We start from the raw sequence: 24,019 nt of genomic DNA on the forward strand, positions 1-24,019 counted from the left end.
TTCTTACTTATCGAAACACTATATACTTTGTACTCTTTGTTCGCACATTCACTGTGCATTAACGGAAAATTTTTCGAGGTGTAACTATTTTAGTCAACAAAAATTATGCATTTTATGCAAGAACGAATTATAGCTGATATATTCTGGGTTCACTCAAACATGTATTGTTAGTTTTATTAATCATGATATATCGCTAATGGTTTAAATGTTTTAATGGTGATATGTAGGAACCAAGAAGGTAAAGGACATCACACTGGGAAGACGGAAGCGAAGGACACATAAAAGGAAAACCTGGCTGATGACGAGTAACACAAGACCTAAACTTATAAAAGGCGAGGAAATCAATCACGGACAAAACCGCTAAGGAAAGAAGTACCAAAAATACAAAAGGAAAAACCTGTCGCAAAGGAAAGAAGTACGAGAGTAATTCTGGAAGATATGAAGATCAACTCAGAAGCAAAGGAAAGCAGTACGAGAGCAACTCTCGAAGATTCAAAGATCAATTGAGAAGATCATGATTGATAGATGACAATCAACATAGCTCACAGAAAATTCCAAGTCAACATACAACAAGGAAAAGAAGATTGAAGATCAATCAGAGGATTACAACAAATCTCTTATTGAAGACAAACACCCTTGGGTTACCTTAGAGCGAGCCAATCAGGATCAATGAAATTGAAAGATTGATCCTCTATATCTCTCAAGATCTAGAGTGGCCAACTATAAAAGAAGACCTCACCGGCGAAGATCAATTACACTTCACTTTAGCAATTTCTTACTCACTCTTCATCCTGTAAAAGGCGTTGTATTCATTTAAGTTGCCATGCCTCAAACCTGAGGAGGCATGGCTGGCACTCGGTGCCATACTTGACCCCTAGCATATCACTCTGTAACTATAAACTCTGGGGGTAACTCTCAACTTAGGCCGATAAGGCCTACCTGCAAACAGACAATACCAATCTGGGCCGTATTCTAATCACCTGAGTATAATATCCATCTCATCTAAAGGGTAAACACACCCAAAAGCATGCATATATATATATATATATGTATATAACTGTGCAGGCGAACGAGGCTGCCATGAATGTCTACAAACAGCAATACCAAAATGACCATACACAAGGGCCGACAATGCTACCATACTAACATAGAAAATATACAGAACTCGTCTACAAGCCTCTATAGATAACAAATCTGTAATGTGGTTGGGACAGGGTCCCGGTTTACCCATTAAGTCTGTATATACATAAGGACTCCCAAAATCTGGACCTGGTAACTCCGAATGAAATGGATCTTTCCAATCAAGCTGATGTCTGGCTCTGTCTACTGGGGTGGTATATCTGGCTATCTATAAGAACCTGTAGGCATGAAATGCAACGCCCCCAGCAAAAGGGACGTCAGTATGAAATAATATAACCTGTATGTAAATCACTGAATAACTAAAAGCTGAAACTGAACTGATAAACAAGTAAACTGAAAGTCAAGTAAGACTCTGGGATATACTTACCTGCCCTGACTCAACGTATAAGCATATAACACTAATATGACTAGTCGGCCACATATGGGGCTCGGTGTATAAAAATACTCTCTCCGACTATATGGACCAGGCATAAGGATACTCTCTCCGACCGTATAGGCCAGGCATAAGGATACTCTCTGTAGCCATATAGGCTAGGCATCAATCTATATATACATGTGTATAATCTCTGTATATCATATATATTAGTAGAAACGTACAATAGTATATGTATGATCCTCTATCTCACTATCAACATGGAGTAAACATAGAGAGGATAGGAACTCTCTCATTAAGACATGATGGAATATACAGAAAGTGTAGCATCTATAGCGATAAGAACTCCATGATATACGCTTTAACATATGATTAATCTAACTTTTTCTTAGTATGGAGTCATGCCAATTAAAGAAAGGATAGCCTTTATATACCTCTTGTCATCTATACGAACACAACAATGAACTCAACTCGAATAGTACTTAGACCTATAAAAGTGACAATATGCCCATCAACTTAGAGAATACTAACATACAATGTATATCGAATGATAACTCATTTCTATAAAGAATCAGACAGCATTTCCCCTACTTTTATCACTCCCTACAACTCAACATCAAGAACCACAACATAAACAACAACATACAAAAGCTATATTCCAAGAATTCCAGCCATAATAACTTAACAACACACTCCAAATCAGTCCACAATACCATCAAGAGTTCTAGGGTGATTTCTATCTTTCTTTCCACAATTTCTTCATCAAACAAGTTGATTAAAGCCTAAACAAACTCAATTACATGAAGAAGAGATGAAACCTTACCTGAAACAATAAGAACACCTTCAAACTTCTAGTTACTTCACCTTAAAGGAAGCTCCAACTTCAGAACAAGAAGGACAATCACACTACAACAATCGCTAGTAGCTTTTTAGTACTTGAATCACCTTGAGTATCTTTGGATTTACTCTAACTTGGGAGAAGAAATTAAGGAGAGGGTTAGGGAGTGTTTTAGGTCAATAAATTATAAGAACTTAATCAAAATGGAAGCCACGAATTAAATAGACCAACAAAAATTATGCGTTACACCCCGTATCTTCCAAGAAGCACTTATCAAATTTGAAACAAAAGTACGTTCAGTTATGGTTAAGTAAAACCACTTTGGAATATAAGGAGCAAGAATTATTAAGTATATTTAAGGATTAAAGGATGTATATAAGGTATACCGGAAGGTTTTATAAGGAAATGAGCGGAAGAAATGGAGTAGTACGACTTTAGAGAAAGGATGGCAAAGTTTCGCGTGAAAATTTTTGTCCAAATTGAGGGCAGAATATATCTTAGCATATGAAGTATTTTAAGGTGTTTCAAAAGCCTAAAATGAATTTCGTCGAGTCTAGTTTCCAATGCAATAAACTTCTCATCGATAGGACATCGGAGTAGAAAATTATGGGCGTTACAAGTTCGGCTGACAGAATAGAAACGCGTGCTACAGTACTACTACAGTACCGACCCGAATTTAAACCAATATAAAAGGGGCTTGCCCCCTCTTTTTTCAGCCCAACCTCTTCCAAATTACTCCAAAATCCTCTAGAAAGTTCCCCAACTCCCAAACCCAAATTTCAAGCCTAAATCAGCTATAATTCCCGAATTCCGGTCCAGGCAACGTATAGTTGCGAGTATAGAATCGTATAGCGACGCGGGTAGTTCAAGTTTAAGGTGAAAAAAGTGAAGATATAGCGATATTGTCAGGAGTAAGGTATGAATCTCCTATTATTACTGTTAATTTTGGTTTATTTATGGAGATAGAACCGTTAAATAGTTGTATAATAATACTATTGGTGGAGATGTAGATAAATATTATACGAGAGGTTTTATGGAGTATTTGGTATTGAGAATAACATGGTTGATGTTGGTCTTTTTGTTGTTATTGTTGGTTACTGAATTGTAATTTCGGGCTAGGCATATAAATAGGGGAGATGGTGCCCGAATTTTGGCAGAATTTAAAAGGGATTAATTTAAGGGCTTAAGGTAAGCGTATGATAACTGTCCTAACAGTAGTATTAATTTTCTAAAATATAGATTGACGAGCTTGGAAAGAAAAGCGTGCAGTAGTTAGAGTTAAGGCGACTGGAAAGGTATGTTAAGGCTTTCCCTTTCTTTCATTTTGGCATGATCCTTTGATATGAGCAAACAACGAGTAATAGAGTCTCCATATTACTCTACTCTTAGAAGTATTAGGAGTAACTCAGTTATTGATGATCCTGTACTCCTCTATGATAATTATTCCTTTTGTTCGTGGGTCCTAAACGTTGTATCATATTAATGTTAGTTTATGTTTATGCATTGCATTCATTTGCATACATGCATATTGACCCGTGACCAGAAGGCGTTATATACACGTATATTATGTGTGTGTGTGTGTGTGTATATATATATATATATATATATATATATATATATATATATATATATATATATATATACGGAATGGGAAAAGGGCGGCGTTATATACGCATTATCACGATCGGCTGGTGCACGGTGATGATGATTATTATGCCGGTGAGGGCCATTATGCTATTATGCCCGAAGCGGGCTTTGTTTAATGATGGGATATGGGAACGGACGTGCGTTCCTCGGCACTATGACCTATGCATTGCATATCATATGCCCTCAGAGGCATTTTCAGTAAGCAGAGATATACAGATATGTTCATATAGTCAGACATATAGATGCATTCATACAGATATGTTCAGACAGTCAGACATACATATGTATTCAGTCAGTCAGTTTAGGTTATGACTTTCAAATTGCCTTCATGACTCCTATCTGTATGTTACTCTTATGCCTTAGATACTTGGTACATTATCCGTGCCGACTCTCCCCTATTGTTGTTTGCGTTCATGCCCGCGGTACGAGATACGACAGAGGGCGGTCCGCCGGTAGAGCCTCTACTCGGTACATTGTTGCGCGCTCTACTCAATCGGAAATTCTTTGTCTATTTTGATACGTTATGTTGAATATATATATATACATGCGGCGAGGTCCTATCCGCATTTCGCTTTGGTACTCCAGTAGAGATTTGTAGACGGATGTGTGCGATGACTTCGAGATAGCCATGTCGACTCTCATCCTTTTGTGGTACATCATATGTAAGCCTTGTGAGTTTCTGACCGTTATTTACAGTATGTATGCATACATGCTTAGACGACTGATAGTCCTTGATTTCGTTATTATATGAGTCAGCATAGCTAAGCCATAAGTCTTATAGGCCACCCACTTAGCCGGGAATGTATGGGCAGGTACAGGGGTGCTTGGTCAGTAATGCTCAGGCACTCTTCACGACTCAGCGGTTGGGTCGTGACAATATGGCCGCCTCAATCTACAGCCATTTGTACTAGCCGTACATACTATGTACAGTTCGTACCTAGAAAGGAAAAATTCTAATTTTTTGGATAGGAGATACGGTGGAGGCCCACTAGGTACGGGTCATATCTCATATGTACGGGCCGTATATCTTTTCCCAATACTCGATTTCTGACGAAACGTATTCTCTTCGATTCGTTTAACCTCTAAACCTCCCAATACCTACCAAATATGGTCTTTTTATGCCCTTAGGATTGACTTGATTAACTGCTTATAACCTCAAGGATAATATTATTCTCCAAGTCTACGTTGATTAAGTCACTGCTAAACTCAAACCACAAAAGTATGAGGTGTAACATCCTTCCTCCCTTAGAAACATTCTTCCGTGAATATTTACTCCTAAGGGTTTACAAAAATTTTGGCAGAGTCTCCTCTATAACTTTACTACTACCAACCTACCACTTAGACAAAAAACGCAATATATATGCCACACAGAGCTATTATAAGCAAAAACCAACAAATATGAAAGTCAATAATCAAAATCATGATACTCACCTCATGCCAAACAACCCTGTATCTACAAGTGAAATGGTGCCTCAGTTTGAATATCATCTGTAATAAAACACATGTGAGGATATCTAGATTTCATATCTTCCTTGGCTTCCCAAGTCATCTCCTAGACATTTTTGTTTCTCCAAAGTACTTTTACTGAAGCCACATCCTTAGTCCTTAATTTATGAACTAGACGATCTAGAATAGCAATTGGAATCTCTCCATATGATAAGTCTGCCGTGACCTAAACGTCATCTACTAGCACAACTCAGGAAAGGTCTCCGATGCACTTCTGAAGCATTGACACATGAAAGGCCGGATCCGGTGACTCTAAGAGTCGAAGGTAGACCTAACTCGTGCCACCACCCTACTGCGCGATCTCAGAAGGTCTGATGTATCTAGGGTTAAGCTTTCCTTTCTTACCGAACCTCATAACACCTTTCATTGGTGATATCTTTAAGAAAATCCAATCATCAACCTAGAACTCAGTGTCACGCTTCATTGAATACCCAAGATACGACTGAGAGCTTCGAGTCGCTAATAACCTCTCCTGGATGAGATTAACCTTCTCTATAGCCTGCTAGACCAAATCAGGTCCCAATAACTCTGATTCACCAACCTCAAACCATCCGATGGGAGATCTACACTTTGTCCTATATAAGGCTTCATATGGAGCCATCTGGATACTGGAGTGATAGCTATTATTATATGCAAATTCAAAGAGTGGAAAATTATCATCCTGAGCCCTCCTCGAAGTCGGCACATGCTCGTAACCGTAACATATCCTTGAGCGTCCATCGTACCCTCGAGCTGTCCGATCATTCGTCCGAGGGTGGAAAGCTATACTAAGGTTCACCTGCGTCCCCAAACTTTCTTGGAAGGATCTCCAGAAATTAGCCATAAACTGTGCTCCTCTATCTGAAATAATAGATATCGAGACACTATGTGATGCGAGTCAAAACCGATCAAAGACATGTATTTCGCCCTTCTAGGCCATTCACTAGAGTCGGGCTTTGGTCATTCATGATGTTCACTTAGCTGGAGAAGGAGTTTTGCGTTCCCAGGAGGCCGTGCACCACCGCTAGCCCGGGGAAGAAGCCTATGGACTTATTTGTGCTAGCCCATGGACCCACTTTAGAGTCCCATGCGTGTGGCTAATGATTTGGAGCCCTGAGAGGCCATATTTTAAAAGCCTACTTGTGGCTGTTACTTTAAAGACTTGTGGCTATTACTTTAAAGACCAGGTGTAGACTTTATCTATATAAGCTACACTTAGAACTATTTCTCATTCGACCTATCTTGAAATATATGAATATTGAACTTTTCTCTCTAGTTGACTTGTCAGGATTTGGTGGACTCTAATTGTACAACCTTGTTTTGATTATTCAATTTGCGAGGATTGTTATTCTCTTGAGGATTGTTGCATAAGATAGGTGCTCGGATCCTTTTGGAAGGTAACTAGGACTAGTTCTTCTAGTTATTGTCCAATTGTTTATCAATTCTGTCTTCTTTTCTATCTTGTCTTTATTTTCTTGCATCATTTGGTATCAGAATCCGATCATAGATATGTCCCTACAAATCTAGTTGTTTTGTGTCAAACTTTATTAAAAAAAAATAAAAAAAAATAAAAAATAATAATAATAATAATAATAATAATAATAATTAATAAAAAAATCTTGCTTGGACGAATTTCTTACTGTTCTTAGGGTTTAAACTTCTTGATCATTGTTGTTTTGGATGAAATTTGTGTTACTTGGAGTATTTGGGTGTTCTTGACCTATTGTTGAATCTGATTTTTGTGTTTGAAGACTTGTGTTCTTGGATGTTCATACGTTCGAAGAAGTTTATATTGTGTTTTTAAAGTCTCTGATCGTGCCATTAGTTTAGGTAATGTGGGTGATCCGTGGTGATATTTGGAAACTAGACCGCAGATGGTTGTTTTGGTATATCATTTCTAGTGTTTTGAATACTTGTTTTCTTGAGTGTTCATGAATTTTATGAATGTTAAAAATTGTGTTCTTGATAATTTCTTGCTTCCTGACTATGTTTGATCTAATTTTTGTGATAAGTTAAGCTTTCAAGGTGTTAGGGAGTGTGAAAGCTGTATTACAAGTCAAAGGGACTAGTGAAGAGTTAATTCCTAAGGAGTTGGTGCATTGAACCCCTCCAAAAAGCGGAGAAGGGGGTTGCACTCATTAGGGGAAGTCAAAATCAGTTTGGGGTGTGTGAAAGGGTGTAGAGGCAAGTAAATGGTCAGACCATTAATTGACCTATTGAAGTTCGAGTCAATTCTTGGGATGACCCCAAAGGTCACCCAGAAAAGCGTCAAGTTCTAATCACCTCTTTGGGAAAGTGAGAGATCAAGTGTGCAAGTCCACAGTAATCTTTTGGGAAGGCAGAGGGCTATCATTGAATCTTGTGGTAATTAAATTCAAGACAAGTTGGTAGGAGATCAAAATAAGGCTGGAAATTTGCCTCTGCGTTTTAGGGGTTGGGAAGCTTCCCAATCCTTTCTTTGTGACATAACTTCAAGCTAGTATCCATGAGTAATTACCTACTCAAAGTTTACTGTACTTCGAGCTATAACTTCTTTCGTGCTAATTCTTTTCAAACTTTTCTAGTTTTGATTCGTAGTGAATTTTTTGACTCAAGTGCGCCACATTTAAAGGAGTCGTCCGACTATAGATTCCCGTAAACTCACTCTATTCCCGAAGAGGTAGCCTCTTTTGTCTACTCAAGTGATCAAAAAGGAGTTGGTCAATTCCGAGAAAGCCAATTACAACAAGTCTGAGTGAACCAAACCTTTACTAATTCTGAGTGAACCGAGCGCCACTCAAATAAAGTAAGGGAGTTAGTAAGGTGATTTCTAACCTTAACCCATTTCTTTAAGCTTTGTTGTGCAGGTACAATGGCGGGAGATGAAATTGTTGTGGAGGCACAAGGAGGATTGACTATAGCTAACCTTGTGGTGGCAATGAACAACATGACCGCTCAGTTGACGGCTAAGATAGACAGAGTGGAAATAAGGATGCAAGCCCTTGAACAAGGGGAGCACCATTGGTTCCGGGGACAACGGGTTCTAGTACAATACCCACCGTAGCAATTTAATGAGTGACCCGTCAACAAAGAATGAGGAAGAAGTTCGCCCGTAATGCTCATGCTATGGGAATTCCTCAAGTTCCTAGAGTTCAAAATCACATGCCAGGATCCTCATATTCAAGTGCAAGTACCTCTTATGAGGGAGGAGAAATTTGGTCCAAGTTGATGAAAATGTTGAGGTCCATGACTTAGAACAAGCTGAATACGAGTTTGATCAACAGTATGTTCGGAGAGCCCAAGAACAAAGGGGCCAAAGGAGATATAGAGGAAGAGGAGGTCGAGGAGCATATGTTGGGAGAAATCTTGAGCATGACTATGGCAACCATTATGATTATCTGAATTTGGTCCGAGAGAATCAAGCTAGAAGGGATACTAATCTTAATAATGTCAAGATCACTATTCCACCATTTAAAGGAACTAGTGATCTAAACAAGTACATCGATTGGAAGATTGATTGAGAGAATATTTGACACAAATGAACTTTCGGAGGAGCGAAAAGCGGTTTATGCCATTGCCTCTTTTGAAGGCTATACTTCTATACATGGTAGGAATCATAAAAGCGAGTTCGGAGTAGACATGGTTTACCGGAACATCTTACTTGGGGACAATTGAAACATGTCATAGATGCTAAGTATGTCAACGCCAAGCATCGTCAAGAGCAACTCAGAAGGCTTTATGAATTTAAGCGGGGTTCTAAGACCGTGTGTTGAGTTCTATGATGAGTTTGAGAAAGCAAGAATGGCTCTTGATCTTGAAGAAGACGAGAACAACTTATCATCCGATTCAAAGCCGGGTTGAACCATAAATCTCATCTCAATCGTAAGGTTACTCACTTTCTATACTCTTGATAAGGTGTTCCAAGTGGCTATAGAGGCGAGAAAAAGGGGTCAGGAGGACAAGACATTCAGATCGAGAGGAAGTGCTAATACTACTCCATGGAGTAGGGGTAGATTTGAAGAGTCAAGTTCGAGTGCTAGCTATGATGTTAAAAGGCCACTTGAAAAGAGTCCAACCAAATCTAAACAAAGGACTCACGAAGGTAAAGCTCAACTCAATTCTCCTAGTGCTTCATCTATTCAATGTCATAAATGTAGGGGATATGGGCATATGGCCACAGTGTGCCCTAGAGGACCATGCTTACTCTTAATGATGGCACGGTTTAAGAACAAGAAAGTGAACCAGAAGATAGCAATGAAAAATAACTTGATCATGATCTTGAGAAGCCGGAAGGAGAAGAGAAGGATGATGCGCCGAAATGTTTCTTGTGGTGCGAAAGAAACTTGAGCACTATAAGCTTGGAGAGTGAAGATGCAAAGGAGAATCTTTTTCATGCTAGGTGTAGGGTATAGGGAAGGTTTGTTCATTGATTGTGGATGGAGGAAGTTGTGCTAATGTTGCTAGCCAAACTTTGGTTGATCAATTGAAACCGCCTACATTGAAACATTCCCGGCCCTACCGATTCAATGGCTCAATGAGTGGGTGAATTGCGAGTTACAACGCAGGTTTTGGTTAAGTTCAAGATAGGAGCTTACCAAGATGAGGTAAAATGTGATGTGGTACCAATGCAAGCATGCCATTTACTTTTGGGAAGGCCGTGGCAATATGACAGAGTTGCAATTCATGATGGCCGAGCCAACACATATGCGATTCAAAGTGAAGGTAAGAGTCTCATACTCAAGCCTTGGTCACCAAAGCAAGTGATAGAGGATTATCATCGGATGAAGGAGTTGAAGAAAGCAGCTAAAGGTAAGGCTAGTATTGTGACTGATCCTAAGTCCACATCACCACCGCTGGGTAACGAAAAGGTATGTGCAATCATGCAACCGGGAGAGTACTTCAAAGGTAACGATGAAAACAAAATGATGATTTGCCTAGTGCATAAAGGTATTCTCTTGAGTGATAGTGATGATTTGTCTAATGCTAATCAATTTTCAAGTTTTGTTGCGAACCTTTGGCACGATTTTGTGGATTTATTTCCCGAGGAGATGCCAAGCGGTCTGCCTCCCTTAAGAGGAATTGAGCATCAAATAGATTTGAGCCTGGATCCCAAAGTCCGAACAAACCAGCCTATAGGTGTGATCCGAAAGACACCAAGGAACTCCAAAGGCAGGTTGATGAGCTTTTAAGCAAGGGGTTGGTGCGGGAAAGTTTGAGTCTGTGCGCCGTTTCGATCATACTTATGCCAAAGAAAGACGGAACGTGGAGAATGTGTGTCGATTGTAGAGCCGTCAATAAGATCATGGTAAAGTATCGTCATCCTATTCCTAGGTTAGACGACATGTTAGATGAGTTAAGTGGTTCTTGTTGGTTTTCTAAAATTGATATTAGGTCCGGCTACCATCAAATCCGGATGAAACCGAGTGATGAATGGAAGACCGCATTCAAGACCAAGTTTGGTCTCTATGATTGGTTAGTGATGCCATTTGGCCTCTCTAACGCGCCGTGTACTTTCATGAGATGGATGAATCATGTGCTTAAACCATTCATAAATAGGTTTGTTGTGGTTTATTTTAATGACATTCTTGTGTATAGTAAAACTGTGGATGAACATGTTGATCACTTAAGGCAAGCCTTTGATGTTTTGAGAAAAGAGAAATTGTATGCTAATCAAAAAGTGTGCCTTTTGTGTTGAACGTGTTGTTTTTCTTGGTTTTGTTGTGAGTGCTAGTGGAGTTGAGGTCGATGAGTCAAAAGTAGAAGCAATTAGGGATTGGCCTACCCCGTCTAGTGTTACTCAAGTGAGATGTTTTCATGGGTTGGCTAGTTTTTATAGGAGGTTTGTGAAAGACTTTAGCACTATAGCAGCGCCTTTGACTGAGTTGATAAAGAAAGAACAACCGTTTATTTGGGAAGAGTCCCAAGAGAGAGCATTTAAGGAGTTGAAACATAGGCTTAGTTACGCTCTATTGTTACAACTACCCTACTTTAGTAAGACCTTTGAGATTGAGTGTGATGCTTCAGGGGTCGGGATAGGTGGAGTACTAATGCAGGAGGGGAAGCCTATAGCTTTTTTTAGTGAGAAACTTAAGGGGGCAGCTTTAAACTATTCCACATATGATAAAGAGTTGTTCGCCTTAGTGATACCTTTAGCCCATTGGCAGCATTACTTGTCGCCGAAAGAGTTTGTGATTAGAAGTGACCATGAGTCTTTGAAACATCTTAGAGGCCAAGAGAAGCTGAATAAGAGACATGCTAAGTGGATTGAGTTCATGGAGAGGTTTCCCTATGTGATTCATTACAAGAGAGGGAAAGAGAATGTAGTGGCCGATGCCTTATCTAGGAAGTTTTCCGTAGCTACCACTTTGATTTCTAGACTTTTAGGATTTGAGAGCATAAAGTCTATGTTTGAGCACGATCCTAAATTTAAGAGCATTCGTGAGGATCTAGTGAGTGGGAAGCGGGTAGAGAAATATCAGTGGCATGATGGCTATCTTTTTAAGAAGAGGAGGGTATGCATACCCATGTCCTCGTGGAGGGAGTTACTGATTCGTGAGACACATTGTGGAGGTTTGATGGGTCATTTTGGGGTGGATAAGACCTTAGGTATTCTTGAGAAGTACTTATTTTAGCCTAAGATAAGGCGAGATGTGATGTAATTTTATGGTGCTTGTTTGGAATGTAAGCGAGCTAAGTCTAGGTCCAGTCCCCTCGGTTTGTATACCCATTTACCAGTTCCTACTAGCTCACGGATTGATATATCTATGGATTTTGTTATGGGTTTACCTCGTTCTAGGGTTGTTCATGATAGTATCTATGTTGTTGTGGATGGATTTTCTAACATGGCTCATTTTATCCCTTGTAAAAAGTGTGATGATGCGCTGCATGTTGCTTATTTGTCTATTGCTAATGTGTTGAAATTGCATGGTGTGCCGCGTACCATTGTTAGTGATAGGGACACGAAATTCTTGATTCATTTCTGGAGATGTTTATGGGGGTGCACTTGGCACCAAGTTATTGTTTTCGACCTCTTGTCATCCTCAAACGGATAGACAAACTGAAGTTGTGAATCGTACTTTGGGAGCTCTACTTAGGGCGATGACCAAAGGAAAATTAGGAAATTGGGTTGATCAATTGCCCATCATTGAGTTTGCTTCTAACCGTACGGTGCATAGAATGATAGGGAAATCTCCTTTTGAGTGTTCGTATGGTTTTAACCCCTTGATTCCATTGGATTTAATCCCTTTGTCTCGAGATGCTATTTTAAATGTTGAAGGTACAAGCAGGGAAGATTCATTGCTTAAGCTTCATGCTAAGGTGAGACAAAATCTGGAAAAGGCATATGCCAAGGTGGCGTCCAAGGTGAACCAGGGAAGAAAGAAGTTAGAGTTACAAAAGGCGGCGGGTTTGGGTGCATTTCGGGAAAGATCGATTCCCGAACCAAAGAAAAGAAAAGGCACATCGCGCGAGGAGATGGACCGTTTAAAGTGTTGGAAAAGATTAACGATAATGCTTACGTCATTGATCTTCCGAGTGAGTATAATGTTTCGAACACTTTCAATGTTTCTGACCTAGTTCCTTGTGTTTTAGGTGATGTGGTCGAGGGTGAAAACACGACGATTTTGAGGACAAAATCTTTCCAAGAAGGGGAAGATGATGCAGTCCAAACTAATCAAGACATGTCATATTGCCACGGCCTTCCCAAAAGTAAATGGCATGATTGATTGTCTTTAAAGTGTTGTGATAAGTTTGATTGCTTATTTGACTTTTTTGTGTGTTCTTATCAAAGGAAAAGATGAGAGAAGTGTGAGAAATCTGGTCATTACACATGGTTTGATTCCTTTGATGTTTCTAAGATCAATAATGGCACATATTCTTACCTCACGATTCATGCTTCTCTAGAGTACTCTTGTAGTAGTTGGATACATCATTGTCACTCTTGTTTGTGCAATCATGCAACCGGGAGAGTACTTCAAAGGTAACGATGAAAACAAAATGATGATTTGCCTAGTGCATAAAGGTATTATCTTGAGTGATAGTGATGATTTGTCTAATGCTAATCAATTTTCATGTTTTGTTGCGAACCTTTTGCAGGATTTTGTGGATGTATTTCCCGAGGAGATGCCAAGCGGACTGCCTCCCTTAAGAGGAATTGAGCATCAAATAGATTTTGTGCCCGGATCCCAAATTCCGAACAAACCAGCCTATAGGTGTAATCCGGAAGACACCAAGGAACTCCAAAGGCAGGTTGATGAGCTTTTAAGCAAGGGGTTGGTGCGGGAAAGTTTGAGTCCGTGCGCCATCCCGGTCATACTTGTGCCAAAGAAAGACGGAACGTGGAGAATATGTGTCGATTGTAGAGCCGTCAACAAGATCATGGTAAAGTATCGTCATCCTATTCCTAGGTTAGACGACATGTTAGATGAGTTAAGTGGTTCTTGTTGGTTTTCTAAAATTGATATTAGGTCCGGCTACCATCAAATCCGGATGAAACCGGGTGATGAATAGAAGACCGCATTCAAGACCAATTTTGGTCTCTATGAATCGTTGGTGATGCCATTTGGCCTCTCTAATGCGCCGAGTACTTTCATGAGATTGATGAATCATGTGCTTAAACCATTCATAAATAGGTTTGTTGTGGTTTATTTTGATGACATTCTTGTGTATAGTAAAACTGTGGATGAACATGCCGATCACTTAAGGCAAGCCTTTGATGTTTTGAGAAAAGGGAAATTGTATGCTAATTTGAAAAAGTGTGCCTTTTGTGTTGAATATGCTGTTTTTTCTTTGTTTTGTTGTGAGTGCTAGTGGAGTTAGGGTCGATGAGTCAAAAGTAGAAGCTATTAGGGATTGGCCTACCCCGTCTAGTGTTACTCAAGTGAGATGTTTTCATGGGTTGGCTAGTTTTTATAGGAGGTTTGTGAATGACTTTAGCACCATAGCATCGCCTTTGACTGAGCTGATAAAGAAAGAACAACCGTTTGTTTGGGAAGAGTCCCAAGAAAGAGCATTTAAGGAGTTGAAACATAGGCTTAGTTCTGCCCCATTGTTACAACTACCCAACTTTAGTAAGACCCTTGAGATTGAGTGTGATGCTTCGGTGGGATAGGTGAGTACTAATGCAAAAGGGGAAGCCTATAGCTTTTTTCAGTGAGAAACTTAAGGGGGCAGCTTTGAACTATTCGACATATGATAAAGAGTTGTTCGCCTTAGTGAGAGCTTTAGCCCATTGGCAGCATTACTTGTGGCCGAAAGAGTTTGTGATTAGAAGTGACCATGAGTCTTTGAAACATCGTAGAGGCCAAGAGAAGCTGAATAAGAGACATGATAAGTGGGTTGAGTTCATGGAGAGTTTTCCCTATGTGATTCATTACAAGAGAGGGAAAGAGAATGTAGTGGCCGATGCCTTATCTAGGATGTTTTCCCTAGCTACCACTTTGGCTTCTAGACTTTTAGGATTTGAGAGCATAAAGTCTATGTATGAGCACGATCCTAAATTTAAGAGCATTCGTGAGGATCTAGTGAGTGGGAAGCGGGTAGAGAATATTAGTGGCATGATGGCTATCTTTTTAAGAAGGGGAGGGTGTGCATACCCATGTCCTCGTGGAGGGAGCTACTGATTCGTGAGGCACATTGTGGAGGTTTGATGGGTTATTTTGGGGTGGATAAGACCTTAGGTATTCTTGAGGAGTAGTTTTTTTAGCCTAAGCTGAGGCGAGATGTGATGCAATTTTGTGGTGCTTGTTTGGAATGTAAGCGAGCTAAGTCTAGGTCTAGTCCCCATGGTTTGTATACCCCTTTACCAGTTCCTACTAGCCCGTGGATTGATATATCTATGGATTTTGTTATGGGTTTACCTCGTTCTAGGGCTGGTCATGATAGTATCTATGTTATTGTGGATAGATTTTCTAAGATGGCTCATTTTATCCCTTGTAAAAATTGTGATGATGTGCTGCATGTTGCTTCTTTTTTTGCTGCTAATGTGTTAAAATTGCATAGTGTGACGCATACCATTGTTAGTGATAGGGACACGAAATTCTTGAGTCATTTCTGGAGATGTTTGTGGGGTGCACTTGGCACCAAGTTGTTGTTTTCGACCTCTTGTCATCCTCAAACGGATGGACAAACTGAAGTTGTGAATCGTACTTTGGGAGCTCTACTTAGGGCGATGACCAAAGGAAAATCAGGAAATTGGGTTGATCAATTGCCCATCATTGAGTTTGCTTATAACCGTACGGTGCATAGAATGATAGGGAAATCTCCTTTTGAGTGTGTGTGTGGTTTTAACCCCTTGATTCCATTGGATTTAATCCCTTTGTCTCGAGATTCTATTTTAAATGTTGAAGGTACAAGCAGGGCAGATTCATTTCTTAAACTTCATGCTAAGGTGAGACAAAATCTGGAAAAGGCATATGCCAAGGTGGCGTCCAAGGTGAACAAGGGAAGAAAGAAGTTGGAGTTACAAAAGGGCGACTGGGTTTGGGTGCATTTCAGGAAAGATCGATTCCCGAACCAAAGAAAAGGAAAGCTGTCCGCGCGAGGAGATGGACCATTTAAAGTGTTGGAAAAGATTAACGATAATGCTTACGTCATTGATCTTCCGAGTGAGTATAATGTTTCAAACACTTTCAATGCTTACTGATTAGTATAATGTTTAATGATAATGCTTACGTCATTGATCTTCTGACAATGTTTCCATGTTTCAACCACTTTCAATTTATGAATAGCCATCTCTTGCAAACTGTTAGATCAAACGAGGGTTGTTCAATTTGGACTCCACCAAATTAACACTAGTCATTCAAGAATGAAGGGTTTCAATAATATTCAATATTCAAATATAGGTTCCGGTAAACCATGTCTTCTCCGAACTCGCTTTTCTGATTCCCACCATGTAGAAGCATAGCCTTCAAAAGAGGCAATGGCATAAACCGCTCTCCGCTTCTCCGAAAGTTCATTTGTGTCAAATATTCTCTCAATCCGATTCTTCCAATCGATGTACTTGTCCGGATCACTATTTCCTTTAAATGGTGGTATAGTGATCTTAACATTGTTAAGATTAGTATCCCTTCTACCTTGATTCCCTCTGACCAGATCCGGATAATCATCATGGTTGCCATAGTCATGCTCAAGATTTCTCCCAATATATGCCCTCGACCTCCTCTTCCTCTATATCTCCTTTGGCCCCTTTGTTCTTGGGCTCTCCGAACATACTGTTGATCAAACTCGTCTTCGGCTTGTTCTAAGTCATGGACCTCAACATTTTCCTCAACTTGGACCAAATTTCTCCTTGCCCTCATAGGAGGTACTTGCACTTGAATATGATGATCCGGAATTATGGGATTTTGAATTCTAGGAACTTGAGGAATTCCCATAGCATGAGCATTACGGGCAGCTTCTTCCCTTATTCTTTGTTGACGGGCCACCTCATTAAATTGCTCCGGTGGTATTGTACAAGAACTGGGGTCCCCTGGAACCAATGGTGCTCCCCCTTGTTCAAGGGCTTGCATCCTTGTTCCCACTCCGTCTATCTTAGCCGTCAACTGAGTTATCATGTTGTTCATTGCTGCAACAAGGTCGGCTATAGTCACTCCTCCTTGTGCCTCCGAAACAATTTCATCTCCTGCCATTGTACCTGCACAACAAAGCTTAAAGAAATGGGTTAAGGTTAGAAATCACCTTACTCACTCCCTTACTTTATTTGTGTGGTGCTCGGTTCCCTCAATAATGTAAAGGTTTGGTTCACTCAGACTTGTTGTAATTGGCTTTCTCGGAATTGACCAACTCCTTTTCGATCACTTCAGTAGACAAAAGAGGCTACCTCTTCGGGATTAGAGTGAGTTTATGGGACTCTATAGTCGGACGACTCCTTTAAATGTGGCGCACTTTGAGTCAAACAATTCACTACGAATCAACATGAGAAAAGTTTGAAAAGAATTAGCACGAAAGAAGTTATAGCTCAAGAACTAGTAAACTTTGAGTAGGTAATTATTCAATAGATACTACTAGCTAGAAGTTATGTCACAAAGAAAGTATTAAGATGCTTCCCAACCCCCCTTAAAACGTGCAAGGTAAACCCCTAAGTCTTACTAATTAATATCCTTTGACCAACTTGTCTTGGAATTTAATCACTACAAGTTTCAATGTAGCTTCTCGTCTTCCCAAAAGATGACTAGGGACTTGTACACTTGACTTCTCGTTTTCCCAAGAAGTGATTAGGAACTTGGACACTCTTTTCTCAAGGTGACTGTTAGTCTTCCCAAGAATTGACTTCGGAACTTGTGTCAATTAATGGTTTGACTATTTGTTTGCCTGTACACCCTATCACACACCCCAAACTGATTTTTTTACTTCTCCTAATGAGTGCAGCCCCCTTCTCCATGCTTTGGAGGGGTTCAATGCACCAACTCCTTGGGACTTGAGTCTTGACTAGTCCCTTTGACTTCCCAAACAGCTTTCACACTCCCTAACACCTTGAAAGCTTAACTTATCATCAAAATTTGATCAAACAAAGTTAGTAAATCTGAAATTATCAAGAACACACATGAACAATCACAAAATATTTATGAACACTCAAGAACACGAGTATTCAAAACATTTCAAATAATATACCAAAATGACCATCTTGATGTCTAGTTTCCAAATATCATCATGGGTCATCCAAGACACCTAAACTAATGGCACGATTGGAGACTTTAAAATAATAGTTCATGAACTTTTTCTTGAACATATGAACATCCAAGAACACAAGTCTTCAAACACAAAAATCAGATTCACCAACAGATCAAGAACACCCAAATACTCCAAGTAACACGAATTTCATCCAAAACAACAACTATTAAGAAGTTTAAACCCTAAGAACACTAAGAAATTCGTCCAAAACAGAATTTAATTTTTTTTTTTAATAAAGTTTGATACAAAACAAGGACTAGATTTGTAGGGACAAATCAGTGAGGATCTAGTGAGTGGGAAGCGGGTAGAGAAATATCAGTGGCATGATGGCTATCTTTTTAAGAAGGGGAGGGTGTGCATACCCATGTCCTCGTGGAGGGAGTTACTGATTCGTGAGCCACATTGTGGAGGTTTGATGGGTCATTTTGGGGTGGATAAGACCTTAGCTATTCTTGGAGGGAACTTTTTTGGCCTCCAAATGTCACGACCCAACCCCGTAGGCCGTGACTAGTGCCCGAGCTGGGCACCCATACGCGCTCGCTAACCAGATTCGGCATACAAACGACTCGTACATAAATCGTACGTACGTGGCTCCAAACCGACGCGTACAAACATATATACCGCACCGAAGCCGGTAAGGCTATCATAATATACATAACGTAGCAAAGCATACATACACGCAACCGACAAGGTCGCCACGGCGGACGGGCCGCCCAAACACAACTTACACAACGCATCCGAACAAAAACCGTACATAACCCACATCTATGTCTACGGACCTCTAATACGTAGAACAACGTAATCGATGACGGGACAGGCCCCGCCGTACCCCGAATAAACATAATCATATACATCGGAAGAGTATATACCCAAAATATTGGCTCCGGTAACAAAGGGAGCACTCGAACACGCAGATGGAAATCCTACGCCGGTGGATCACCAAAACGCGTATCTGTACCTGCGGGCATGAAACGCAGCCCCCGAAGAAAGGGGGTCAGTACGGAATATGTACTGAGTATGCAAAGCAGGATGTACAGAAACGAAGTCATAACCGAAGTAAGGTGAACATAATAACCCAAATACCAAAGTACTTATATCCGAAATACAAATCATACATAAGCAGTGCAGAAGACGAATATAACCATCAGAATGCCCAAAATGCTTAGCTTTATTTTGAAAAACATTTTTGTCCCACATATACAGAAAATAGAACATATCATATAAACTGACGTTAACCGAATGCCGAGGAACGTACGGCCCGATCCATAAATAAAATAATAGTGCCGAGGAACGTACGGCCCGATCCATATATCATATAACAATGCCGAGGAATGTACGGCCCGATCCATATATCATATAATAATGCCGAGGAACGTACGGCCCGATCCATATATAATATAATAATGCCGAGGAACGTACGGCCCGATCCATAAATAAAATAATAATCATACATCACATCACGCCATCATATATCATATCGTATCAGATTATCATATCATCAAACATCATATCACATATCACATACGGTCCGCAATGGGACACGGCGGACAGAACGTGGTCGCCACTCCATCTGGACGCCACAACACATCATACTTCAGAAGGTTTTATATCTCCGAACATCTCCATCACACATCATAACATATATACACGGTACCCGGCCAAGAGGGGCTCGGCGTACACATCATACTTCGTATCACATCATACTTCGAAACACATCATACTTCGAATAGTGCGCACGATAACAACCGGCCCGGATCCGTGAAAGATGTAACAACAAACGCACGAGCCGAATCGTAAGTAGTCATATGCATACAAATCTTTATTACAAACTCAACAGAATAACAAAGCGAACTATTATTTCAACCAAGACAATAGTCAAATCAAATTTCCTCCGAATATTACTCGGAAACATATCAAACCGAACTTCAGTAACCATGGTCACGTATCAAAATCATATGCATAAAATCCTCATTTCAGACTCAACAGATAAGTATATAATCATACTCGGGGTCGGAAAAATAGTCATATTGAATTCTTTCAAAAGCCATTAGAATTATACAAGAAGATCGCGGGACCCACGACGAGCGTCAACCCAATCCGGCCCGCCTACGAAAATCATAGTTATCATATATTATCAAATCATTATTACAAACTCAAAAGATAAGTAAACTATCGTACTTGAAATCGGAATAATAGTCATATCATATCCTTTCAAAAATCGTCAGAAGTACATAAGAAAAGTCGCGGGGCCCACGGAAAGGTGTCGACTCAAGTCGGGCCCGCCCATGAAAATCATAGTCCTTATACGTCATAGAATCATATACGAGCTTATCAAAGCCATCCGGTTCTGTCTGTGAAAGTTACGGACGTTCGTAGTTTTCGGAATCGTTTAGGAACGAAACTCTTTTAAGAAAGGAAACCCAACTTTTACGCAACTTTTGAAAATAAATCATACAAAGACATATAAACCATAGCTTGTCCACATAAGGATGCCAACATCAGAAGCAAATACGACTCATAAACGTACTAGGATTTTTAAGAATAGAATTACCCCCGAAGCGCATAACATATCATAACTTAGCCATATCTAAGACATGCCAAAAGAAGGAAGGTAAGCTTTACATACCTTATCCGCCCTCGAAGCTAGTCCAAACTCAAACTTCGGGCTCTCTAAGATCTACAAATACGTCATAATATGCCAAACATTAGCTAAAGGTATTTAGGAATTCATTTCCAAACTAACACTTAATTCTACGGAAATTTGGGCAAAGATTTCCCCTGTAAATACACCAACCCCGAGAATTTAACTCGGCCAAATCAACAACAACAACAACAACAACCAACCTAGCAACATCAATAATCAATCCGAAAGGCAATATAACATTAATAACTCTCTTTTATATCATTCAACAACATTCAACATATTCAATTCAACGCTTACATTCAAGCCAACATCAACGCTTATACATTCAAATACTAACCCGAACCCATACCAACAATATTCAAAGACATTTAAGCAATTCATACAACATTTCAAACATCCCAACAATTGTTTCAACTCACCCGAAAACAGGCCCCAAACCCGAGAACACATCCATAACCATCCCTCACTTCCAAATCATGATTTGCACCAACAATCCACATTCTAACAATGTCATTCTTTAAATATAAAAATTACATCAAATGCTAATAACCTCCAAATCAGCCCATACAATTACAACATCAATCTTGAGTCATTAAACTTCATTTCCAACATAGAATTCATAACGACAACACCAAAATACTAATTAACATTAATCCATTCTCTTGTCACATAATATGGCCCATTTTCGGCCAACACTACACACACATATATGATGATTCTCATCCATTTCTTCACTCTACAACAACTCACAACATGCTAACTAGAAATTAATTCATTGCTTCAACACAACACACACACACACACACACGGCCATACACACACACACAACCTCAACTCCAACATGCCATATTTCATGATTTCATCCATTTTAACATACTACAACATGCATACAACCTTTATAACACATAAAACAAGATTAAATCTTACCTTTCTTCTTCAACTTCACAAATAGGCTAGGGTTTGCAATGACACAACGGATGGTTTGATGACCCAAACAACACTTCCACGTTACTTAGGGACCTCCAATTAGTGGATTTGCATCAAAGAAATAATTTTGGGATGGCTCAATTTGACTTCAATTTTTAAGAGGCTTGGCCGAGAGGCTTGTTGTTCTTCAACTTCTTGTTTTTTTTCTAAGTGTTGAGAATGAAAAATGATGACTACTTGTCATCTTTTATGCTCCATATATATTATCCAAGTGTCCATGGCCCACACATGTGTTGGACCAATTAAATTTGGCCACAAAAAATGTGTGGGACCATCTCCACACCACATGGCCAATATGGCCAAAATTCATGATTTCAACTTTCACTTATTCCAATTTTGGTCCCAAATTTTCCTAAGTGTTCCATGCAAACAAATTCATGAACAACTTATGTCTCAAAATAAAATCGAAGGTCAAAAGTCCCGACTTCATATCCCGGAATGATCTTGTCCCTAACTTATCATAGTTAACCCGAATTGTCCCAATGTACGAAATACAGGATATAACATCCTCCCCCCCTTTAGAACATTCGTCCTCGAATGTTAAATTAGCCTTACGGGATCTTATAAACACTCGGGGAGTTTCTTTTACAATTATCACAAACAAGCCATACATCAATCAAGATAACCAATTAAAGAGTCTAGATTACCCGTACCCGCGTCCGGTGGCGCCTCCCGATCCCGTCCACGGTCAACGCATATAGGCGGTTCGATGGACCGCCGTGACCGGAGGCTCCGCCACGGCCTTCTCCCACGGCCGGCCGGCGCGCGGTGTGCCCGCCCCATCGGCGCATAGCTACGGAAGGAGAAGACGAACCGCCAATATAACCCGCAACTGGCCGCACCACCTGGACCGCCCCTGTATGGACACTCTCGCATACGGTGACCCTGGCCGCCACAAGTAAAACAAGCACCTGTGGCGCAGTAACACTCTCCCGGATGCTGCCCCCACAATAAGAACACCGAGGTATGGGTGGCCTCCACTAACCAGAACCTCGGTCCACCTGTGGGCCCAAAGCCCTAGAGCTCTGACCCGCTCCCGAATATCCTGCACTATCTGGCCTCCTATCGCCGAACGTGGGGGTGTACTCCGCGCCGGGCCGGGGAGGATATCCGCCCCGCCGCCGCCGAGGCCGCCGCCTCGAGACTCCCCGTATCCCGCGGATCTGGCCCTCTTGGGCTGGCCCCTGTCATAATCCCTATCCCGCTGATGCCCCCTGTGTCGGTCCTCCATACCCTGGGCGTGTACCTGTATACGGGCAATATGCATACCTAGCTGGGTCGCCATCACCAAACAACTGTCGACCAAATACTGGTCTAGCCCATCACATACCGGTGCATCCGGTCACCATATCAATCTACATAAGCGGACGCATATCTCGGCCGCGAATCAAACTCCAAACCGTATACTCCGACACCCTCGCCCTCTCGCTTCAACAACAGAATCGTCTCCTAGCTCGTCGTAGCTCTGGAGGCAGAAAATGGGCCAGAAAGGCCTCGGTAAACTCATCCCATACGGCCGGAGGAGCACCCTCGCCCCTAGACAATACCCAGGACTCGTACCAATTTGCGGCTACGTCCCGCAACTGGTATGATGCCAACTCAACAGACTCGACCTCGGTCGCCTTAATCAACTGTAATGTACGCAACATCTGTCTGATAAACTCATGAGGGTCCTCTGCGGGCTTCGACCCGAAAAATCGTGGGTTACATGTCGAAAAATCACGGCCCTCGAAACTATCGCGCCGGCCACACGATCACCCCCTACCCAAGCCGTCGTGGACCGCCCGCTACCAACCGGGTCAATAACTGTACCGCCTCTCGCATGGCCCCATCATCCTCCCTTGGCTGGGGAGCTGGAGGCGCGGGCGCTCGAACCTCAGGGGCTGGCGGTGGAGCCGCCCCCCGTCGTCCGCACCGTGGTCGCTCCAAATCCTCTCGATACCGGCATGGTAGCGAACCGGCCGCCGGAGGCACAATCTCCGGCTCAAGCTGGGCACGGGCCCTAGTAGCCATCCGAGCCCGGCTGGTCTCACCTGCTCGGGCCGTAGACTTGCCCTTCGGGCAACCGTGGCCTTCCTGAGGCATCGCTGAAAACATAACATTTCGTCGAGAAGAGTCATCCCGATAACACAAGATATATCGCACGATCTAAGATCAGAAAGAAAGATAACATCCTAAATGTCCTGTAGCCTCCCGTTTATAGATGTGGTGCACAACACACCGATAAACAAGACTCTACTAGACACGGTCTGTAGAC

At 41.1% G+C, this 24,019-nt stretch overlaps 1 protein-coding gene across 1 annotated transcript; it reads left to right on the forward strand.

Moving 5' to 3' along the window:
* Positions 1-8,334: 8,334 nt before the first annotated feature.
* Positions 8,335-10,651, forward strand: LOC132045176 (uncharacterized). The gene is made up of 2 exons (XM_059435722.1): positions 8,335-8,508; positions 10,028-10,651. The coding sequence occupies exons 1-2, from the start codon at positions 8,335-8,337 to the stop codon at positions 10,649-10,651; spliced, it is 798 nt and encodes a 265-aa protein (XP_059291705.1).
* Positions 10,652-24,019: the final 13,368 nt, after the last annotated feature.

This window comes from Lycium ferocissimum, unplaced genomic scaffold (assembly GCF_029784015.1).
Source record: "Lycium ferocissimum isolate CSIRO_LF1 unplaced genomic scaffold, AGI_CSIRO_Lferr_CH_V1 ctg6085, whole genome shotgun sequence".
Classification (NCBI taxonomy): Eukaryota; Viridiplantae; Streptophyta; class Magnoliopsida; order Solanales; family Solanaceae; genus Lycium; species Lycium ferocissimum.

What these genes read in the sequence shown, in the direction of transcription:
- LOC132045176 (XM_059435722.1), top strand. Translation starts at nt 8,335, where the DNA reads ATGGCGGGAGATGAAATTGTTGTGGAGGCACAAGGAGGATTGACTATA. An exon ending in TCCGGGGACAACGGGTTCTA is followed by an intron (nt 8,509 to 10,027) that starts GTACAATACCCA and finishes GTTACAACGCAG; the next exon opens with GTTTTGGTTAAGTTCAAGAT.